The sequence below is a fragment of the Canis lupus genome, chromosome 18 (assembly GCF_048164855.1).
Source record: "Canis lupus baileyi chromosome 18, mCanLup2.hap1, whole genome shotgun sequence".
NCBI classification, from domain to species: Eukaryota; Metazoa; Chordata; class Mammalia; order Carnivora; family Canidae; genus Canis; species Canis lupus.
The window spans coordinates 53,312,644-53,335,348 of NC_132855.1; the positions used below are offsets into that span (position 1 = coordinate 53,312,644).

The 22,705-nt window shown below is 36.1% G+C and overlaps 1 protein-coding gene across 2 annotated transcripts in view; it reads right to left on the reverse strand.

Moving 5' to 3' along the window:
• TNPO3 (transportin 3) overlaps positions 1 to 22,705 on the reverse strand; it is an 84,136-nt gene that overhangs the window by 23,982 nt on the left and 37,449 nt on the right. For both annotated transcript variants that reach the window (XM_072784513.1, XM_072784515.1), the window contains 10 exons: positions 20,311 to 20,454; positions 17,005 to 17,180; positions 16,379 to 16,517; positions 14,567 to 14,713; positions 11,984 to 12,091; positions 10,222 to 10,313; positions 7,953 to 8,092; positions 4,207 to 4,398; positions 2,094 to 2,185; positions 926 to 1,002 (listed from right to left, as the gene is read on the reverse strand). In XM_072784513.1, coding sequence (XP_072640614.1) covers positions 926 to 1,002; positions 2,094 to 2,185; positions 4,207 to 4,398; positions 7,953 to 8,092; positions 10,222 to 10,313; positions 11,984 to 12,091; positions 14,567 to 14,713; positions 16,379 to 16,517; positions 17,005 to 17,180; positions 20,311 to 20,454 — 1,307 coding nt within the window. The remainder of the gene's footprint in view (positions 1 to 925; positions 1,003 to 2,093; positions 2,186 to 4,206; positions 4,399 to 7,952; positions 8,093 to 10,221; positions 10,314 to 11,983; positions 12,092 to 14,566; positions 14,714 to 16,378; positions 16,518 to 17,004; positions 17,181 to 20,310; positions 20,455 to 22,705) is intronic.

Consider the following 22,705-nt stretch of genomic DNA (forward strand, 5'->3'; position numbering starts at 1 on the left):
AACACCTCAGTTTTAACTTATTCCACATAGGCTTTTACACAACTACTCTAATATTCCACTTATATCTATGGGTCTGACAAATAATAAATTATGTAACTCAGGAAGGATCACTCTGAACACTGTCACTCAAATTTTTTTTTAAACATTTTTTTTCCTTTTCTTTTTAATTATTTATTTATTTATGATAGTCACAGAGAGAGAGAGAGAGAGAGAGAGGCAGAGACACAGGCAGAGGGAGAAGCAGGCTCCATGCACCGGGAGCCCGATGTGGGACTCGATCCCGGGTCTCCGGGATCGCGCCCTGGGCCAAAGGCAGGCGCCAAACCGCTGCGCCACCCAGGGATCCCTCAAATTTTTTTTTAATCATTAGGCTTCCCTTGAACTTCAAAGAAGGATTAATTTCACCTGATCAATGAAAAGGCTTTATTATATTTTGCACCCCTACAATACACAGCAATAGTTCTGAAGTGTGATCCTGGGAATAGCAAGCAGCAATGACAGCATCACATGGGAACTTATTAGAAATGTAAATTATTGGATCCTACCCCAAATCCAACTGAATCATACTCTGGGGATGGAACCCAGCAATCTATTTTGATAAGCCCTCCCATTTGATACCCATTTGATAACATGGCTGTTATGCATGTTAAAGTCTGATAATCACCAATCTAGAGATTTAAAAAATTAATTACATTTTAAAGTATCTTTTGACAAAGGTCTATCAAGAATAAAGTCTTAGAATTTGTCTTTGCACCAAAATTTCCAGTAATGGGCTTTTCAGTCTCCTAACAGAAGTACAGGAAGACAGAAAGACAGAAGACAGGAAGTACCTGGAAGTTTACGGAAAAAACACATGCTTTTTAAAATACATAATGGTCTTATTTGAGCTGTTAACCCAAATCAGGCAACCAGTCTCCCTTCTTACCTAAATATTACTGCAAGGCGATCTAAGAACACAGTGGGATCTGAGGATATGCCATTGCTGGGCTCCTGAGACAACAGCTGAAGAGACAGAGAGATATTAAAACTCTGTTGTTACACATACATACCTACAGCAAACACTGCAACATACATCCCTATACATCAACCTCCCTCCCAATCTCTGCTTATTTCCTTATAAGAGATTCCCAATAGTTACTACTTTTAAATTCATATTGTCAAATTACTTTCCTTTATCTTACTGCATCATGGCCAAGACTGCATATTACTACATGATCATTGTGGTGTGGAAAAACAGTTATTATTTTTCCCCCATTTACTTTTATAATACCAAGACATTATATGCATTATATAATATAGATCATACACAACATTATTATATAATCCTTATTTTTATTTCACTTTCTGTTACAACACTTCAAAATGACTAAGGCTTCATAATATATATTTTTTTCATAATATATTTTAAGAGATAAAGTAAGTTGCCTCTTATTGTTTCCTAAAACTTCTTAAATAGTTCTAGCAGGATATCATTAGAGATAAACTTTAGAATCATTATGTCAAATTCTTCTATTATTGCACTACAAGTGTAACTTGAGAAGAGCTGACATCTTTTCAATATTCTTGAAGGAAACATGGTAGGTTATGGTTTTTTGTTCCTAACTTAAATGGTGTTTTTTCCATTATATCTTCAAAATGGTATTACTGATAGTGAAAATCTACTGATTTTAGAATAAACCATGGATGCAGCTTCTTTGATAGACTTATTAATTTTATTTTATTATTTATTTTTTTAAAAAGATTTTATTTGACAGAGTGCAAGCACACTCTCTGTGTGCTTGGAGTGGCAGGCACACTCTCTGTGTGCTTGGAGTGGCAGGCAGAAGGAGGCGGAGAAGCAGGTTTCCCACTGAGCAGGGAGCCTGATGGAAGACTTGATCCCAGGAGGCTGGGATCATGACCTGAGTCAAAGGCAGACACTTAACCAACTGAGCCAGGCACCCCTGTCTACTTTTAGTAACTTTTTACTTCATTCTCTTGGCTTGTCTATACATAAATAAAAGATCACCTGTAAATACATAATTTCGTCTTTTCCTTTCTAACATGTAAGCATCATATATATATATTAAGCCTCTTATTTAATTGGGACTCACCTTTTTCAATGCCATAACCTGAACAGAACATAGTTCACTAAGGCATTCAGTAATCTTATCCAAAGGTAATCTGGCTAGGACAAGTGCTGTCCCTGCAAGACAAAGAAAAATACAAATAAAACAAAAGTTCAACTGAGGGAATTCATTGATCTCTATCAGTTGGCTATTAGAAGAGGCTGGCTGGTTTCATTCTTTTCAAAAGATCAGCACTGTTTTTTCAGTTATAGTATTTTGTTATTTAGGTTAGTTTCTCTTTATTTGGCTTAGACAAGGAAATCACTTTCACTTAACATTCACAACTGAAGTTAATATTAAATTCTCTCTCCTCAGCCTATGGGTTTAAAGATGTTTAAATACAACTCCCCTTCCAATTCTTCAAATACTTTTTAAAAATTCCTCACAAAGCCAATATCAAAGCTATTTTTATATAGCATAGTAGAATGGTTCTCAAACTTCCCAGGGGTTCTGATCTAGCAGGTCAAGGAAAGCCTTTATTTTTGATAAGTACTGTAGGCAATTCTTTTCATGAGATAAGTTTGAGAAACAGAGACAGTTTTTTTCCTAAGAGGTCTGATTCTAGTTATACCATAACAGAATCTATGGGGTAGGTAAGGTATGATCTTTGGGCCTGTAAAATGAGTGCTTTGAACAGAAGAATAAGTTAAGTTTGCCTTTCTTTCATTTTTTAAATAGTTGCAAAATCTCCCCCCCATCTCTTCCATCTCTTAAGTTGGAATGCCAATAGGTTAAAAAAAAAAAAAAAGTACCTAGCTTAAAATGGGAACAGAAGGCCCAAACCCTTCTCACTCAGCCTTCCTCTTGTCACAATCCTCATCAAATACTGAAGCATCTCCCCTTAGAGCCAAAGAATTACATATTAGCCTAGTTCCTTTCCAAGGTAAAAAAAAAAAAAAAAAAAAAAAAAAATTCCAGGACTATGATTTTTCTAATCTCCCAAAATTTCATTCAACAGAACAGTTATCAATCCATAAGTCTTCAAATGTGAATTAAAAAACTAAATGATTTCTCCTGGTAATCTATAAGTCATGGATGAGTTAGACCTATTTAAAATCAGAGGGAGGAATTTAACTTAAATAGGATTTTTCCTTTTAATTCAGTAGGTAAGTAGTAAGAATATTTGATTCTGTTTCAATGCCTTATTATCTATGCCTATGAAGGGAAACAACAACAACAAAAAGCCATGCTATAAAAAGAAAATCTGTCTTGGAAAATGCAAATATACTAGCTGGAAAGGAACTTGGTCATAAATATAAGAAAGAACAGTTAGTTCACAGACAAGGTCATCCAACTTAGCCAAGACTAACTTGTTTTTTACTCACAGAGGCTTAAATAATGCCACACAGGTTGTATTACCCAATCTTTTATTTGATATACCCTCAATTCCCTCTATTTATCAGCTATAGGATTTCACTACTTCACAGGGCACCCCAATCTGTTTTCAGAGTTTAGCTTCAAGTGTTTTCTTTCTAAGAGCCAGTACATGTCAACAACTAACTCCTATTCATAAAATAAACTGTTCCCTCTTTTATAGGACAATCTTTCAAATATTTAAAAATAGCCACCATGCTTAAAGTCTCTTCTGTCTTTTCTTCCCTAGCTTTAATATCTCTAGTTCCTCTTCCTCTGAACTTCATCATCACTCTGGCTCCTTGCCTCTAGACAGGCAATCACTGAATGTAAAGCTGATGCATAATGGTTAAAGACCAGTAAGAGACCAAGTTTCTACTGACAAGACTGATCACACACTATCTTTACATTTCCAACTACCTCTTTGGTATGGCAATGCTATTTGGTCTTTTTTATTCTTCCCCCAACTTAAAAAGGAACTATGTTTAGTTCAAATGTGTCATTGCCAACCCAAAATCTAGGTTCTAGGTCTGTGCTACACAAACTGTAAGCAGTTTGAATTAGTTATATAGCCTTAAAATATTCTAAAGAATGCATCTATATATAATCAACACCCTCCTGAGTGGAATGGCTGACTTTGTCCATCACTAAGCATGCTGCAACTGAAAACCTGGGATGTCACTAGTAGAAGATAATCCCCAGAAGTGACTTAGAGATGTTATTGGTTATCATCTGAAGTAAATACCTTTTAGCAAGCCCACAGCAGCTTCTGGAGACAACATGAAGGAATCAAGGGAACGGGCAATCTCCAGGAGTCCATTAAAGTGCTGAGCCATGTGGTCTCGGCAGACAGAGCAAATGTTATGAATGGCTTTGGCTGCAGCAGAAGCCAGAGGCTTTTCACACAGGCCCTTCATCAAATAGCCCAACACGGGATCTAACAAAGAAACCACACAATAGAGATTACATATCTGAAACTCAAGGAAAACTTCTAATTTCTTAGAACAGAGGTTTATATCCCTGTCCCCTTCCCCCCTTTTAAGCAAAAGAACCATCTTAGAAAACGAAATGTGTTCAAACTCCAATATATAAGACATACAAAAGGAGCTGATCTCACTGACATAGTGTAAGGGAGCTTTGGGTCCTAACTATTCCCCTTCTAATTCTTTCCTCATGGCTAGGCCTTCACACAGTACAATTTAAAAACCACTGGTGGATAAGACCATACAAGTATTAAGAATACGGCAATATAAAAAAGAATATGAAGTTCAGAAAGCTACCATTATTTACACTCAGAGATGAGTCACTATGTAAAAACAGCCTATGTTAATTAAGACAATGACGGTTCTCTAAAGTGGACACTTTTATACTTGCTTCCTTTTTTTTTTTTTTTTTAAAGATTTTATTTGTCAGTGTGTGTGCACAAGCAGGGGGAACAGCATGCAAAGGCAGAAGCAGGCTCTCTGCTGAGCAAGGAGCCTGATGTGGGGCTCGAACCCAGAACCTTGGGATTATTACCTGAGCTGAAGGCAGACGCTTAACCGTCTGAGCCACCCAGGCACCCCTATACTTCCTTTCTTATAGTCAGAAAAGGCTTTAAAAACACATAGATTGAGCTTTAGCACTTCTAGAAAAATTGTTTTACTTTGTGGCAAATTGTGCCAAAGAAACTAATTATAAAGGTGAATTTCTATAAAAAATTATATTATCTTTTACCTTACTTTGTAAAAATCACAATGTTTTTTAAGTTTTTATTTATCTGAGAGAGAAAGAGAGAAAGAGAGAGAGAGACAGAGAGACAGAGAGCACACGAGAAGAGGGGTAGGGGTAGAGGTTAGAGGGAGAAGCATACTCCCCACTGAGCAGGGAGCCAGATGCAGGGATTGATCCCAGGACTTTGGGATTGTGACCTGAGCTGAAGGCATACACTTAACCCACTGAGCCACCCAGATGCCCTCAGAATGATTTTCTATGGGAAAATCACATATGACTAAAAATCACTTTGTGAGTACTTTATACTCTAACTTCATACCAAACCATAAAAGGAATCAAAATAATAGTATCTTAAAGCACATTTAAACATTATCTTCATTTCCAGTCTAATGACTGATATGATGCACCAACCTCCCTGCCCCCTCCACAAAAGACGACTAAAAACTTTTAAGCCTAAAAATCAGAAAAACAAAGTATAGGCAACTATAATACTGCAGGCTTGTTGTGATTCTCAAATGGAATATTTATTGTTTTAACTATCCTTTTTTTAAATGTTTTAGATTTTATTTATTCCTGAGAGACACAGAGAGAGGCAGAGACATAGGCAGAGGGAGAAGATTCCCTGCAAGGAGCCTGGGATCACAACCTGAGCCAAAGGCATTCGTTCAACCACTGAGCCACCCAGGCATCCTGTGTTTTAACTATTCTAAAGTAAATATGAACATGAAGCAATCTGTCACAGTGTTGAAGTTTATTTGAATAAAATAATGCAAGGTGATAGTGAATGATAACAAACCCACTTTGTTTCTTGTGGAAAAATCATTCAGAAAAGCAAGCCAAATGTTGAGACAGGTAATAGATGTGGAGAAATCTAATCTATTAGAAAACCTATTAGAAAATAGGCTGGGATGCCTGGATGGCTCAGCAGTTAAGCTCTGCTTTCATCTCAGGGCATGATCCTGGAGTTCAGGGATCGAGTCCCACATCGGGCTCCCTGAGGGGAGCCTGCTTCTCCCCCTGCCTATGTCTCTGTCTCTCTCTCTCTCTGTGTCCCTAATGAATAAATAAATAAAATCTTTAAAAAAAAGAATTAGAAAATAGGTATTTTTAAAAATTTAAATGATATGTTGAATTTGAAAATGTTTCAGCTATAATGTGAGCATGTCTGTCATATGCTCTGTATACAGAAATAAGAAAAAAGAAACCTCACTTCTTAAGCAAGAGTTTCAAACAATAAAGTATATATAAAATAAAATCAAGCTGAAAGGTGGTAATAAATGTATAATTCAGTAATTCCACTACTGCTTATTCACTCAAAGAATATGAAAACACTAATTCAAAGAGATATATGCACCCCTGTTTAATGCAGCATTATTTATAATAGCCAAATTATGGAAGCAACCCAAATGTCCATCGACAGATGAATGGATTAAAAAAAGGGGGTATACACACACACGCACAAATATTACTCAGCCATAAATGACTAAAGTCTTGCCACATGCAACAACATGTATGGATCTAGAGAGTATAATACTAAGTAAAGTAAATCAGTCAGAGAAGAGAAATACCATATAATTTCACTCATATATGGAATTTAAGTTCCATATATTTAAGAAACAAAACAAAGAAAAAACAAAACAACCAAAACCAGACTCTTAACTAAAGAGAGCAAACTGATGGTCACCAGAAGTGGGGTGGGTAGAGGGATGGGTGAAATAGGTGAAGGGGATTAAGAGTACATGTATCTTGATGAGCACCAAGTAATGCAGAGAACTGTTAATCACTACTTTGTACACCTGAAACTAATATAACACTGTATGTTAACTCTACTAGAGTTTTTTCTAAAAGGTGGTAATATAAGCATAGAAAATACATCAAACTTAATAATATAATTAATGATATTCACAAGTTTGGGGGTTCTTAAAATTCTCAGAATATATCACTACTGAATAGCAGGGGGGCTTAATATTATCCAAGATAAATTATTTAGTCTTTTTGAATTTGTTTATTTGCAAAATGAGAGGGATAAAAGAAATGATTTCTACTATAATATTTATATTTTCAGGCCAATAAGTGCATCTAGAGGTTATATAATTCAACATTCTTCATTTAATTTGAACTTACTTTGTTTCAAATGATAATTCTTGATTTTTAAAAGGATCATGTATTTAACACTGTAAAAAAAACCTTTGGGGAGCCCCAGTGGTTCAGCACTTCAGCGCCGCTTTCATCCCAGGGCGTGATACTAGAGACCCAGGATCGAGTCCCACGTCAGGCTCTCCCGCATGGAGCCTGCTTCTCCCTCTGCCTGTGCCTCTGCCTCTCTCTCTCTGTCTCTCATGATTAAATAAATAAAAAATCTTTAAAAAAATAAATAAATAAAAATAAAATTTAAAAAACCTTTCCTTTGCTTTAGCCTATTAACACTAAGTTAGAACTACAAAAAAAAAAAAAAAAAAAAGGTTAGAGCTACAGGCAAATCTGATTAGCTCAACCATGTGCCAAAGACTAACAGACAGAAATGTTCATGCCAAAGCAGACTACTAGAAGCAAACTGTTTCCCTATCTAAAAATCTAATCTTTCAAAGATTCTTTCTCCAAAGTATGGATTATAAATGTTGTGTCAACTAAGCAATCTCATAATATTTACTCTTAGTGTCTAGAAACATTCTACCTACAAATAAAAATAGAAAGCAAGACAAGAGCAAAAGCAAGAGAGGAAGAACAAAATCAGAAAAATCAGACACAGTAGCTGCAGAGGAGTAAGTTCACACATACCAAGAAATTGAGGATTTCGATCAACCACTTCGCTCATCTCTCCAACCAATTCAATGCTGGTATATCGCACAGCTGTATGTACAGTCTCTGGAAGACGGACAACTCCTTCTAGGACCTCCACAAGTGTTGGATTGTTCTCCCTGGGTACAAAAAGCAAGTATTCATAGTTACTGATTTCAAAGGTTAGATTCTGGCCTAATAATAGGCTGCAATGAGATAAATCATTGCTAAAGGGCTTTTTTCTAAACATATAACCATTTGGATGAAAGTGCTTAATATTTGGTATGAAAGTTTTTTAAATATTCAAAAAGAGGCAAAAAGACAGAAATAGAAGATATTGTTTCAGGAGGAGCATACTGCTCCTTAATCTTCTAAATGCCAGTAAAGTATCTAAAGACACATCCTGCTATCAAATAAGGCTCTTCAAATTGGAGAGGCAAGTATTTACTGTGGATGAATGTCTTCTCTTAAAGAATCCATTTTAGTTATTCTTATAACTGCAGTACCTAGAACAGTGCCTGGCACATAGTGGGCACTCAATAAATATTCCTTTTTTTTTTTTTTTTTTTTATTTATTTACTTATGATAGTCACAGAGAGAGAGAGAGAGGCAGAGACACAGGCAGAGGGAGAAGCAGGCTCCATGCACCGGGAGCCTGATATGGGATTCGATCCTGCGTCTCCAGGATCGCGCCCTGGGCCAAAGGCAGGCGCCAAACCGCTGCGCCACCCAGGGATCCCTCAATAAATATTCCTGAATGGCTAAATGAATGAATGAATAGACCACTTGCTATTAGTTCTTCTCCAAAGATTTCTTATAGCTGGATACTGGAAACTTTAAGAACAGGTAAGTATGGGAGGGCCAGCTCACTAACTAAAGGAACAAGAAAACAAGCTGCAGAAATAGATAAATGTGCGACTTGGAACCTAAGGGAAAATTAAAGCTAACCAAATACTCTCCATGGCTCCATGAATTTATTTTCCCCCTTTCCTTATCTTTTTCCACTCCACAAGAATACTGGTTGAAATTCTTTATTTCCTCCCACCCCACAGTGGTAGGATATAATCCAGAAACAAAAGATGTTTAAAATCCAAATAATGTCCTGGATTAGAGCAAAAGCACTCTGTGTTGATAAACTAAGTCTAAGTCCTTTGTATACACTAAAAAATTGTTATCACACAGTTTGCCTGAAATGTGGATAAACAAAAAACAACATAAAATTTCTCGCTTATGCCTTGTTTCCTGAGAGCACTAATTTTTGAGACTCTCTACCCACCTCTTTTCACACCAACACATATCAGTTAGGATATTAGTGATTTTAATAATCTTCAGACTATCACTGAAGGTTCCAAAAGATACCAAAACAAATTTAAGAGCAAACAGTATGATCTGCAATTCAGGACCAGTGCATTTTAATAGAGAAAAAAACCCTACTCTATCTCCTTGAGTATTTACTGGATTAGAAACATGTAAGACTTCATTGACTAAACCCTGAAAGGCAGCTAAGAAAGCACTATACTTTTCATAAATAGATACCTTAACTATCTCTCCAACCAAGGCATGGGATAGGGCTCGATTGCAGGTATCTGATCACAACAGGAAAACTTGATAGATATTAGCATCAATTTATAAATTCACATCACAAAGAAAATTCTGTCTTTAGGAATTCATGTTAAAATCATAAATAGAATTTCTATGCTATTCAAGTAGAAATCAAATTCTAATAACTTAAAATTTCCCATGGCAATAACAAAACTAATAATTGCCCCTTAGATTTTGCTATTCTTTTAGGGTGAAATGGTGCCTCTCTTGCCTCTCAAACTCACAAATGATTCTCTAAGGCAGATGAAAAGGAGAACAATATAATGAAATACTTGTAAGGATAACTTACCAAGGTCCAAAGGAGATGAGAGCTAATTAGTGCCTATTCAACTGCTTTTAAGCAAGTACCAACAATTTAACAGCCTAACAAATTTTTTATTGTATCAACTTTCACAGGGGAGCCTCAGTTCGAAAGATAAATCAGCATTACCTTCTTAGCATCAAGAACAAAATAATTTTAATTCAAAGAAATATAGTTTAAAAAAATGGATATCAGCAATGCATGCTACTCTGGAACAGACTCTAGAAGTCAGAAGACTAGGCAGATTACATTACAGATGTAAGACGTTTTAAGAGTTTCCAAACATATACCATATGAGGAAAAATGATGTAATTTTCCTTCCTTTCATATTTAGAGTTCCCAGCAAAAGACTTATTAGACACTCACGGATCAACACTCTTTGCTATAGCAGCCATGATAAAGAGAACCGCTTCTGTCACCTCCCAGGGTGGGTTGCCTTCTTTCAGAGTAGAATATAACTAGAGAAGAAGAGGTGGATTATGGATCCATTAAAAGGACAACAGAATAGAATTCCAAAACAAACAAAACAAAAAAATCCTGTTAGTTAAAATAAATCCAGCCCTTTGTTTCTAAATCTATCTCTCAGAGCCAAGGAAGAATATTATTTTCATTTTTCACATCTTCACTAACTAGAAGTAACTACTATTTTAATATCTGAAATAAACCCAGTTATATTCCCCAAGAGTATATCAAAGTATCATCTGCCCCCACAAAATGAGGATTATGGAAAAGCAAAACATATGATTACATGAGTGTCTTTTCCTGATCCCTACAATAATAAACACATAAATACACATAAGATTGAGATACAATGTAAACTTCTTAAATAGGTACTGATTTTACATTTCTATTGTTTTAAATACTTATCTGCAACAACACTAGCAGTAGATATTAAATTCTTAAAAAGTAGCTATTTAGAATACCATATCCAAGCAAGGGGAAGAAGAAAAGAGACCAAGCAGAATACTCAGAGATGTTCTAGTCCAGGTATATCCACCTCTGGGATGTGACTGGGTGTTAGTCTAAATAAGATTTCTGTAGTCAAATAACAAACATTGCTAAGTAAGATAAAATTAAATAATTCTCTTGCTGTAGGACTTCACTGAGCCTTTAACATATTGTCTAAGTCATTTCTTAATTTTAATTGAGGATTCCCCCCCAAAAAAAAATCTCATAGGACTAGTGTTCCACAGAATACACCTTGGACAACACTGATACTTTATGTAAATTTGTACACTGAGATTTGAAAAACAAGTAACTTGCTCAAAGCCACACAGTGAATGACAGAAGAGCTGAAGTGTAAACAAAGGTCATCTGCCTGTGATCTGGTGATCTCACTGAATCTGTTAAGAATCTCCAACTCTTTGTAATTAGATCAATAAACACACTTTGCTTGTTATAAAGAAAAAGTTATAATTTTATTAACGCTTTCTAAATCAGATTATGCCCCAAAAGACACAAAATGGCTGGGTTACCAAAAAAATAAAATATAATAAAGGTTAGTTCAGTATTCCTGACATCAAAACTAGTATTTCAGAACTTAGAGCACAATCTAGCAATATGAAAACTGCCTGAAAATATGCTAATGTTAAGTGATGTGGAATGGTGATGAATGCAACCTTATGAGGTAAAATGTTACTCACTGTCAGGAAATTCACAGGACTATGAATCTTCTACTCTAGTATAGTCACCTCTGGGATGAAACTGCACAGGAATCTAACCATAAGTATGGACAAAGGAAATGCCAAATAACTAAAAGAGTTGCCAGGAGTTGGTACATAATTAATAAAGCAGAAAAACTTGCCAATTTTTCCTGGCTAGGTCCAACTTCCCTATAAATATCTTGGGGCCTTAAGGTTTATCTATGATTTTCCATTCTGAACAAAGTAAAACAGTTTTCAATAGCAAGAATAAACCATAACTGAACCAGCCACAGACTGCAATTGGCTTCTAAGAAACTAAACAAACAAAGCTACTATATGCCAGGCAGTGTGCTAGGCACCTGCATATCTACTGTCCTATTTAGCCATTAAAATTGAAGAATAAGGTGGAACATTTACAGAAAATACAAAAGTGAACATAACTAAAGTGATCTGTAAAACCAGTAAAAATCTCCAAATGGACTTACCTGAGCAAAACACTCCATAGACCCAATCAAGAAAATCAAGTCTTTCACCAGATCTGATACCCTCATCCGAAACTCTCCAAAGTCATCAGTCTCCTCAGGAACCCCCTCCTGAAATTTCAAGTCGGATAACATTTCTTTTAAACTTATCAGTAAAGCTTTACTGACCTCTATAAAACCAAGAATAGGGACACCTGGATTGCTCAGCGGTTGAGTGTCTGCCTTTGGCTCAGGACATGATCCCGGGATCCAGGACGGAGACCTGCATCAGGCTCCCTGCGAGGAGCCTACTTCTCCCTCTGCCCATGTCTCTGCCTATTTCTCTCTCATGAATAAATAAATAAATCTTAAAAAAAAATTAAGAATAAAGAAAAAGCCACTAAGCAATTCAGTCCCAATGAACAAGAGATAAGTTGCCTAATCAGGGGTATTTTACTATACAGTATGTCAACAAGTCAGTACAACTTATCCTCTACCCTTACTATGAGAAACTCTTCTCCCTTTCCCCATTCCCAAGCCACATCTTGCTGTTGTTGAAAATATCTGGAGCAGTGGTGTGGGAAGTGACCTGGAAGAGGTGGTAATTTATATAAGTTTATCTTATTTTTAGTACTGAATAAGCCTCTGAAGCTTCATTGTTCAAGTTTTACCAGAATCAGTCATTATCACAACTGGATGCAGAATAGAATTTTAGACTTTAAAAAGAATTCTATATAAATAATATATATAGATATATAATAAAACATAAAACAAGTTTTAGCAGAGTTTAGGTAGTAGGTATATAGGTAGTCACTATAAAATTTTGACCTTTGCCAAATATTTGAAAATTTTCATTAAAAAATAGAGATCATTTATATTTCGTGCTTCCATCTGTGAGATGGTTAAGGGCATGTATAATAAGCTTTATCCATGACTATCTGGAAAAAAAAAACAATATTATTGAGAATTGCTGATCTCATCCAACCTCCTTACTTTAAGATGAAGCAATTAAAGTCAGAGAATGAGGAAGAAATAATGGCTATCTTGAGGTAAAGAATTAATTATAAAGCACTATATATTCCACAAGTATAAGGAATTACTGCAAGGGAAATGGTGCCAAGGAACTAGCAAAAGGGAAGAAGGGGATCAAACAAGTAGGGCCAATTAAAACAAAACATAGGATCATAGGGGAAGAGAGGAAAAAATAAAAAAAGATGAAATCAGAGAGCAAAACAAACCGTAAGGAGACTCGTTATCACAGGTGGGAGTGGGGGGATGGGGTAACTGGATAACAGACATTTAGCACATGTGATATAATGAGCACTGGGTGTTAATATAAGACTGATGGCTCTCTGCCCTGACCTCTGAAACCAGTAATACATTATATGTTAATTAATTGGATTTAAATTTTTTAAAAAGAGGCCTTGTTTTTATTTACATATCAGGCTTTCACATAAGATGTAGTTGAAGATAGAATTCCCCAGTTAAACAAAACAAGAATGTTGAAAACCACTAGACTAGATCATCACTAAGATTCTTTGAAGATGCAAAATACCATGACTCAAACAAAAATGTTAACATTAAAATGAAGAGAACAAACACAGTTATAGTTTTCATGTCAGATTTAATTGTGAGCAATGAGAAAAAACTCTCTTCAAGTCCTAGGTTAAAGAACAGGAATTTAACCAACTAACCAACCAACCAAAAGGATGAAATAAATAAATGCTGTTAAGATTTAAGAGACTGAGCAAAGAATGGAGGTTAAAGAGTTTTCCAACTATTTTATGGTATTTCTAGTATATATTCTTCTAAGAAGATTATTTCTATATTTTCTCATAAGTTAAAAAATCAGTAAAAATATAAAGAAAAATGTGTATTATGTGATCATATGTATAATTCACCACATTCTCACACAAATACTTCACTTCTGTGTTAGTTTAAATCCAATTACGTTATACTATTAAAAATACAGCCTATAAACTTTTACATTCTGATATTTTTCATTTAGCAAACCAATTACTTTTTTTTTTTTTTAAGATTTTATTTATTCATGAGAGACACAGAGAAAAAGGGAGAGACATAGGCAGAGGGAGAAGCGGGCTCCTTGCAGGGAACCCGATGCTGGACCAGTCCCAGGACCCCAGGATCACAACCTGAGCCAAAGGCAGACGCTCAACCACTGAGCCACCCAGGTGGACCCATGACCATTTCAATAGTCACTATTTTAACTCTTGCATAATGATCCATCAAGTTGCTACATCATAATTTATGTAACTTCCTATATTGTTGTACATGAATTTATCATTTTTTTACTTTACAGAAAATGCTTTATATATATAAAACAGCCACTGTTTTTCCTTCAGCAGAATTATTTAAGGTAAATTCCCAGGAGAATAATTACTGGCTCAGCAAAACTGACTTCTTTCTATATAAGCCTTATACTCACTCTTCGTTACACTGTTATGGATTCCATTAGTATAAGCTATAGAGTGACAGAAAATCTGCACATTCCATTAGCTTTATTTTCATATCTTTTTAGTTCATGTTTAAATTAGCACTGAAAAGAGTAGGAAATTAAGATCTGAAGAAGTGGAGAAGGGAACTTACATGGTCTGGTTCTAGCTGGCAGTGTCGAGCCAAGGCATGAAGCAGCCTCTGAATGTAAGCTTTGAAGATTCCATGAATAACTTCATCATTAGTTTTGTACAAATGCTCCCCTAGTCGGTACCAAAAGTTAAAGGAAATTTCTACTACCTGTCAAATTAAAAGAGAAAAAGAAAAGAAAGTTTATTTGAATCAGAAAAGGGATGGAATATGAAGACAGTTTTATTACCAAAACTACACAGGGAAGATATAATCTAAAATAATAGGAGTAAAACCAGTTCAGAAGCCACATGTTCTCCAGCAGATTTATTATTATCCTCCCAAAGTATCTTCCCATGATAGGCCTCAAAACTCCATTTAGGATGAGTGGGGGTACAGTCCCTCTTTAGCTGATAACTTCTTCAAAAGTATTATGGATTCTGAATTTAGAGAAATTGATACAGAAATGGAAGTCTCCTTTTTTTTTTTTTAAATTTTTATTTATTTATGATAGTCACAGAGAGAGAGAGAGAGGCAGAGACATAGGCAGAGGGAGAAGCAGGCTCCATGCACCGGAAGCCTGACGTGGGATTCGATCCCGGGTCTCCAGGATCGCGCCCTGGGCCAAAGGCAGGCGCCAAACCGCTGCGCCACCCAGGGATCCCCTGGAAGTCTCTTTAAAAGTATTTTTTTCAAATCTAAAAATCATTTCATATTTGAGATTAAAACACCTCTTAATAGGCAAAGCGTCTGCAAATCCCTGAACATGCTAATCTTATGTCATTGTTACTCATCAACTTTCCTAAGTGGGACTGAAAGGGAAGAAAAAGTCCAGGACTTTATCCACAGCTTATCTTACTTATAGCACTATTTAAAGGAGTGATAATTATTACATGGTGCTATACTTCCTCCCGGAAATGTTTTGTGTTTCATCTAAATCTGGGTATCCTCAAAAGATCAAATCAAACAAACATTTTTATGAATAAAAGAAAAAGAAATGAGAATCACACAACTGTGCTCTTAAGGATGCCCTTACCATCCTTTTTCGATCAAGGGTCCAAAATAGACCTATCTAAAATAATACCCAAATTGGAAGTTCTTTCTCACTTATACTATTAAGAGGAGGTAAAACTTCTTGAATAAACAAGATTTTTAAAAATCTAGTCAACTCTTTTTAAGAAGCAGAGTACTATAGGGATTTTGGAATGGAGTAGACTTTTAAATCCTTTCAATCCCTTTCTCATTCCCACCCACAATTTTTTTTCTTAAGGATTTTATTTATTTATTTATTCATGAGAGAGACAGAGAGAGAGGCAGAGACATAGGCAGAGGGAGAAGCAGGCTCCCTAGGAAAGCCTGATGTGGGACTCAATCCCAGGGACCCGGGGATCATAACCTGAGCCAAAGGCAGACGCTCAACTACTGAGCTGAGCCACCCAGGTGTCCCTCCCAACCACAATTTGGAAAAAAAATTTTGGATGTTAAGACTTGTGCAGTTAAGATTTTGTGGTTTTGTTTGTTTTGTTTTTTAGCAGTAAAGCTCTAAAAAGAACAACTGGACCTAAAGAGGGGGCTCAGTAAAAAGGCAGTAAGCTTTCTTCCTACAGCAGTCAGCCCAACTAACCACATAAGAAAACAGAAAAAAGATTCAAAGCAGAAACTCAAATATAATTTAAAAAGAAAAAATTCCAACACAGAGGAAACTACCACGTCACATTAACCAAAAACAAGACTATAGTTTCCCACAAATAAAAAGCTGGGCGGGTGGCAATGAAATATAGGTAATATACAACATACAATTTGGCGAATAATGGGCTTAGATGATATAAACACTACCTCATACTGAGGATGTCCTGCACAAATAAGCAGCAGTTCCAGAGTTCGGAGGTCACCAAGACCTTGGCCTGGAGTACAAACAATCTTTTCAAGAAAAGTTTCACATAGTTCAGTGAAAATACGGCAGTAATTCAGAACTCTGTAGATGAAAGAGTAGTGACAGCACCAAGTCAGAAATCTGTATATTATATGTACATACTTACAGACAGTTAATTAAATCAGTAAAAGGATCCTCAGTCTAAGGGACACGTAGTGATTATTAGCTATCCTGTATCAAAATCTCTACAACAGCCACTTTTCCTTATTGTGTATTTTTATACACATAAGCATATGACTCATAAGTCAGTTTAAATTCTCAATTACTAAAACATTTGAATAAAATCCTTATCAAATCACACTCGATATTCCAAGGTTCATTCCTAAATCTTAGAGCCTTATGCTCTGTGAGTGGAAAAATTTACTACTACTTTCTATGATTCCAACCTTTCCTTCTGCATCTAATTTGCCAGTCTAGGTTCAGTAGAGAATAGCAGAGCATTTTTAGGATGAGGTGTCTATATTTACAAGGAGTCATAAAGAATCACAAAGGATGGAACCTAGGGCTACTGCCTGAAATAATCACTCACTTGTCTAAATCTTCACGTGCCACGGCCATATGATAAGCAGTCTCCAATGTTAGGACTCCTTGAAAAAGTTGCATGGCTAATGGCAAGTTAGTCTCCACATTCTCAATGGCATAGAGAGCTGAGCACACACAATCTGAAGCAGCTTCATGTAGGTTGGATGAAGTCTTATCCTGTTGCTGGGAGATAGTAGGAACAGAAAAGACATGATCATTAAGCTATAATCCAAGTACTAGCAAAACAATTATAGCTTGTTTCTGAAGTATACTTTAAATGCATAACAGCAGGATCCCTGGGTGGCTTAGTGGTTTAGCACCTGTCTTTGAGTTCGGGTCCCACATCGGGCTCCCTGCAGGGAGCCTGCTTCTCCCTCTGCCTGTGTCTCTGCCTCTCTCTCTCTCTGTCTCTCATGAATAAATAAATAACGTCTTAAAAATAAATAAATAAATAAATAAATAAATGCATAACAGCCTAACAGTCATGACCTTCAACCAGACAATATTCATCAATCTTCCCTGTCCTATTTCTATTTCTCTATATGCCAAACATATACAGCCTTTCCATACCTCAATCACAGTCACATGACTTCTAAAGTTCCATGTTTCCCCCCACCCATACCAGCTGCCCCTAATGTAATGCCATGTGTTCTCTACCCCGTTTTAGTCTGTGGAAATCTTTTCCATCCTTTTTCTTATATTCAAGTACTATTTTAAAAAGAAAGGATTCAGGGCACCTGGGTGGCTCAGTAGGTTAGGCAGCTGACTCTTGGTTTCAGATCAGGTCATGACCTCATGGGTTGTGGGACTGAGCCCCACGTTGGATCCTGTACTCAGAGCCAAGTCTGCTTGGAATTCTTTCCTATTCTCTCCCCTTCTGCTCCTCCCCTCACTTGCAAACACTCCCCACTCCTCTAAAATAAATAAATAAAATCTTTAAAAATATAAGAAAATAAAATGAAAGGGTCCATATTTCAGAATACCAAGGTTCAACAAAGGTTTCTAAAACTTCTGGGGATGAGAGAAGGTAACTTTGATAGGAGCAAAAAAATCAGCTATTTAGTTTCTTCTAGCAATGATGCCTGCCAGTATATACAAAAGAAAGGCCTTAGAAATCCTGAGGGAAAAGAATATTAAACCTAGAATTATAGTTAAACCACCAATCAAGAATGAAAGTAAAATAAAAGTATTTCTCAGGAATGCGAAAGCTCAAAGTTTACTTCCCACATATCTTTCTAAGGAAGGTGTCTAAAAACGTTCAAAACACAATCCAATCCAAAAGCATAGTAAAGAGAAGTTCCAGAACAACAGCTGAGGAGAAGATCTAAAGAGTAATTGGTACAAATTAGAGCAGATCAGAAGGTTCCTCTAGGGCTTCTTTTTAGAAGAGTACAGTTGAGAGGATGGGTAAATTTAGTGAAAGCATATTAGTCTTTTGTGAATAATAAAAAACAAGGACATTTAGAATCTCCAGGGTGGGGAAGGAGCAATAGAGTGAGGGTTGGGAGAACACACAAGATAGATGCAAATTATTCATTAGGTTATTCTTAGGTTGAGAGGTAAATTCAAAAATATTTATTGTTATTATATGATTTAAAAGTTAAACACTCAAATTTATTCTTTTGTGTATATATATTTTGTGTGTGTGTGTATATATATATATACATATCTCCAGCATTATATTTGTAAAAGCTTAAAAAAAAGAACTGTGGGAGAAAAGTTTATTACAGTTTATTACACCATTATAATAAAGTTGTGGTCTGCACATAAACCAAACTAATGGCATGATTCTGAACCACTGAATGAATGTAAGAATGAGAATATATTTGACACTGACTCTAAAATTATCCTTCTTTTAAATAGCAAAGGGGTCTTGACACACTGGATCAGTGAAGAATATAATCCTGGCACACTACTTAGCTTGCTCCTTACCCCAGTCTTAATTCCCAGAAGTAACCAAGGTCTTGTGTTTGATGTGTATTCTAAACTGCCCTCCCTTCATATGTAATCAATTATACTCATAAATTTTTTTAAAAGATTTGAGAGAGTGTGCATGAGTAAGAGGGGCAGAGGGAGAGAGAGAGAGAATCTCAAGTAGATACCCCACTGAGCAGGGAGCCCAACAAAGGGCTCCAATCTCATGACCTTGAGATCATGACCTGAGCTAAATCCAAGAGTTGGCCACTCAACTGACCTCACCACCCAGGTGTCCCTCATATTCATAAACTTTTAAACAAAAGTAGGATTTTAATTTATTTATACTGACTACTCTTTATACAATTTAGTAAGATGAGAATCAAAATTACCATTACTGAGGTAGGGCATCAATAGAAATGGAGACAAAGACAGTGACTAGCAAAATAATTATTAGCAGCATCCTAACTTTCCTGCGTCTTAGCTCCTGCTCCTGAAAAAACACAGCATAAATACACTAACAATAGAATACCAAAAATGTCTTTTTGAAGAATGTGCTTTCCTTTCCTTTAATTCACAGTGGTATCAATCTATTATCATGCTATCATCTTCTTTTTTTAAGATTTTATTTATTTATTTGACTGACTGAGAGAGAGAAAGAGCAGGGAACAGCACAGGAAGAGGGAGAGGAAGTGGCAGATTCCCCACTTAGCAGGGAGCCCGACATAGGACTCATTCTCAGGACTCCAGGATAATGATTCAAGCTGAAGGCAAATGCTTTACTGACTGAACCACCGAGGTGCCCCTACCACCTTCTAAATAATAGTGCACTAGCACACAACCAGTACACACAGAGCTTCCAAACTAATATGATTTTATGGAAGGACATCATCCAGGAAAAGGGGACAAAACAAGAAAAAAAGAGACCAATGGTTTTTTGTTACTTGGAGTTTAATATGTAAACCACTGATCTACATGTAAAACTGCTTTCCTATTAAACCTAACTACATTCTGTTCTGAGTATTAATACTAATACCTTCAATACTTTTTTTTTTTTTTAAGATTTTATTTATTTATTCATGAGAGACACACAGAGAGAGAGGCAGAGACACAGGCAGAAGGAGAAGCAGGCTCCATTCAGGGAGTGTGAAGTGGGACTTGATCCCGGGTCTCCAAGATCACACCCTGGGCTGAAGGCAGCGCTAAACCACTGAGCCACCTGGGCTGCCCCCTTCAATACCTTTGGTACTTGGTAACAAGCAAGAGAGAGACACTGCTTTCTTATTATACATCCTCTAATCACTGTACAGAAATCTGAAAACACTGCTATGTTCCAGAAGGTTAGTTACTACTGTGACTATGTGGTAAAAATACTTTCATAAACAAACCCATTACTTACCAAAACCTCAAAAAGGAGTGCTAGTAACTTATTGTTAGCCATGAAGTTACTGTCCAAAACTCCTAAGTTAAACCAACTTCCCAAACAGCGAAAGACCTTCATAAGCATTTTCTCATCTGTTCCTGCTTTTTCTACACAGGTCATCTGAAAAGAAGGAAAAAAAAGTTAAATAATGGCAAACTTTATCTTTAAACCATTATTAAAATCATCTTGCAGGTATAATATTGAGAAGGATAATAATATTAAGAGCCAACAGTTCAAAGCGCTTTGAAAGTGTCAGATGCTGCTCTCAATGCCCTTAATTTATTAATCTCAACTAACACTACAGCCAGGTACTATTTCTACTTTCTCAACTGGGAAGCTGAGATACACCGAGATTAAAACTTGTCCAAAGATAGTTCTGTTTCAGAAATAATAGTTTCTTAGATCCCTCTTCTGCATTAACATAATCTTATCAAAAAATTATCTTAAAATAATACTCATCTACACAGTTGATTTTATAAAAGTAAGCTAGTCCTACTATGAAAAGCTGATGTTTCAGCTACACTTGATTACTCCAGTAAATACACCATTCCACAGAAAAAGACACTACTGTAAATATGGTGGGTTGATAAAAGAGATAAAAGGGAAAGTCAGACTAAAACCACTGTTTCTAAGGATGCCTGGGTGGCTCAGCATCTGCCTTCATTCAGCTCATGGTGTGATCCCAGGATCAAATCCCACATTGGGCTCCCTGTGAGGAGCCTGCTTCTCCCTCTGCATGTCTCTGCCTCTCTCTGTGTCTCTCATGAATAAATAAAAAACCAGTTTCTCTTTGCAAACTGTTTTTGTGATGTATATTTTTTCCAAAGTAAAGTGTAGTGCAACTTTGTTTGGATTTTTTAAAAAATGTAACTTTTATAAGCAATGATCAGAAATAACATAACTGCCATGGGGTTTAGGTTGCATATGGTGGGATACAGAATCCCATAGTGATTTAAACGTTGACTCTTGTACTTTTCGGTAGCCAGGTTCCTCCTATTATTGCTGTATCAGACAATTATAATTACATTCTTCTCAATTAGTAATTGTACTGAATGGAATTGAAACGAAAAAAGAAAAGATGCTTCAAGCAAGTTCATGGCAACCACACACACATCTGAATCTTTGAAGGTATAATCATTACACAATTGTTTGGCCTTTATACTTCTTGAATGACATTTCAATTTACTAAGACATGATATTTACAAATGGAAGGACTTGACTGTATATTCTAACTTCTGACTCAAACTTAAGAACAGAATTTTGGAAAAATGCTACATCTAAATCTAGTTGCTTTGAAGAGAAAAAAAAAAAATCACTCATTGAATCAAATACACACCATAAAGCTTCAGAACTTAGAAAGGGTTACCTTGGCTTCCTCTTTAAGAACTGTATTATTAAGAATTCTCTCTCTTAAAGCAAGGCCTCAAAGCTGAAACATAAATGCCAGAAAAGCTCACCAGTAAAAATGCAGCAGAGGTAAGTAAGAATTAACCTTGGATTAACAAAATGAAGAACAAATGAAGGGAAGAAAATTAAAATATATTAGAGGACAGGCTCAGTTCAACTCTAAGGGCAAGAAGAATAATATTTAAAGTGTTTAAAAGTTCAACACAATGTTTAGAAATGGCTTCATTCTAATGGACCACAAAAGTGTCGTACTGACAAAATGGGATGGAATAGAATGAATAAGAGGAATGGGGAAAACCATGAAAAAGATTTAAGAGGCCTCTGGTACCTGATATCACAGCCAACCTATTTTTCCTGGCAATTCTGGACATTTCATTTTCTGGGTTCTATAGCATGACAAGTTACATGACAGAATTATAGACCTTATTAAGTACTACAGGGACAAAATTTTCAGATTTCTTTATAACAAACCAAGCTATTGCCTGTTGTCAATTATGAAGAAGTATTAAGTCAAGCATATGCCTTGGGAGTCCAAGTGGCGGCTGCACTTGACCACTGTGCCAATAATGATGATTATAAGAACTGCAGTTATGACTGGATTCTTTTGACTTCATATGAATGCTTACAAAAATAAAACAAGCTCAGGTCCCTTAACTCAACTTAAATCATTGTCTGAGAATCAAAGCTTCCACAACCACTCAGTATGAGGCTCTTATTTTGTGTAGCTCCAGGGCTGATATACACACACATAATAGTGTGGTTTACTGAATTATAAACAGCTGAATGCACAATCTCACCAAATTTCTCATGTGAAAGTTAAACTGTAAAGCATGGAATTCTGAAACTTGGACTACAGACATCTGGTTGGACCCTAATGAAATGGATAATCTTGAACTCCCAAATTACTGAGTATCCCTTAACAGCAGGTGTAGTCTGCCTTCTAGTGTCTGAGAAGACTAGCCTT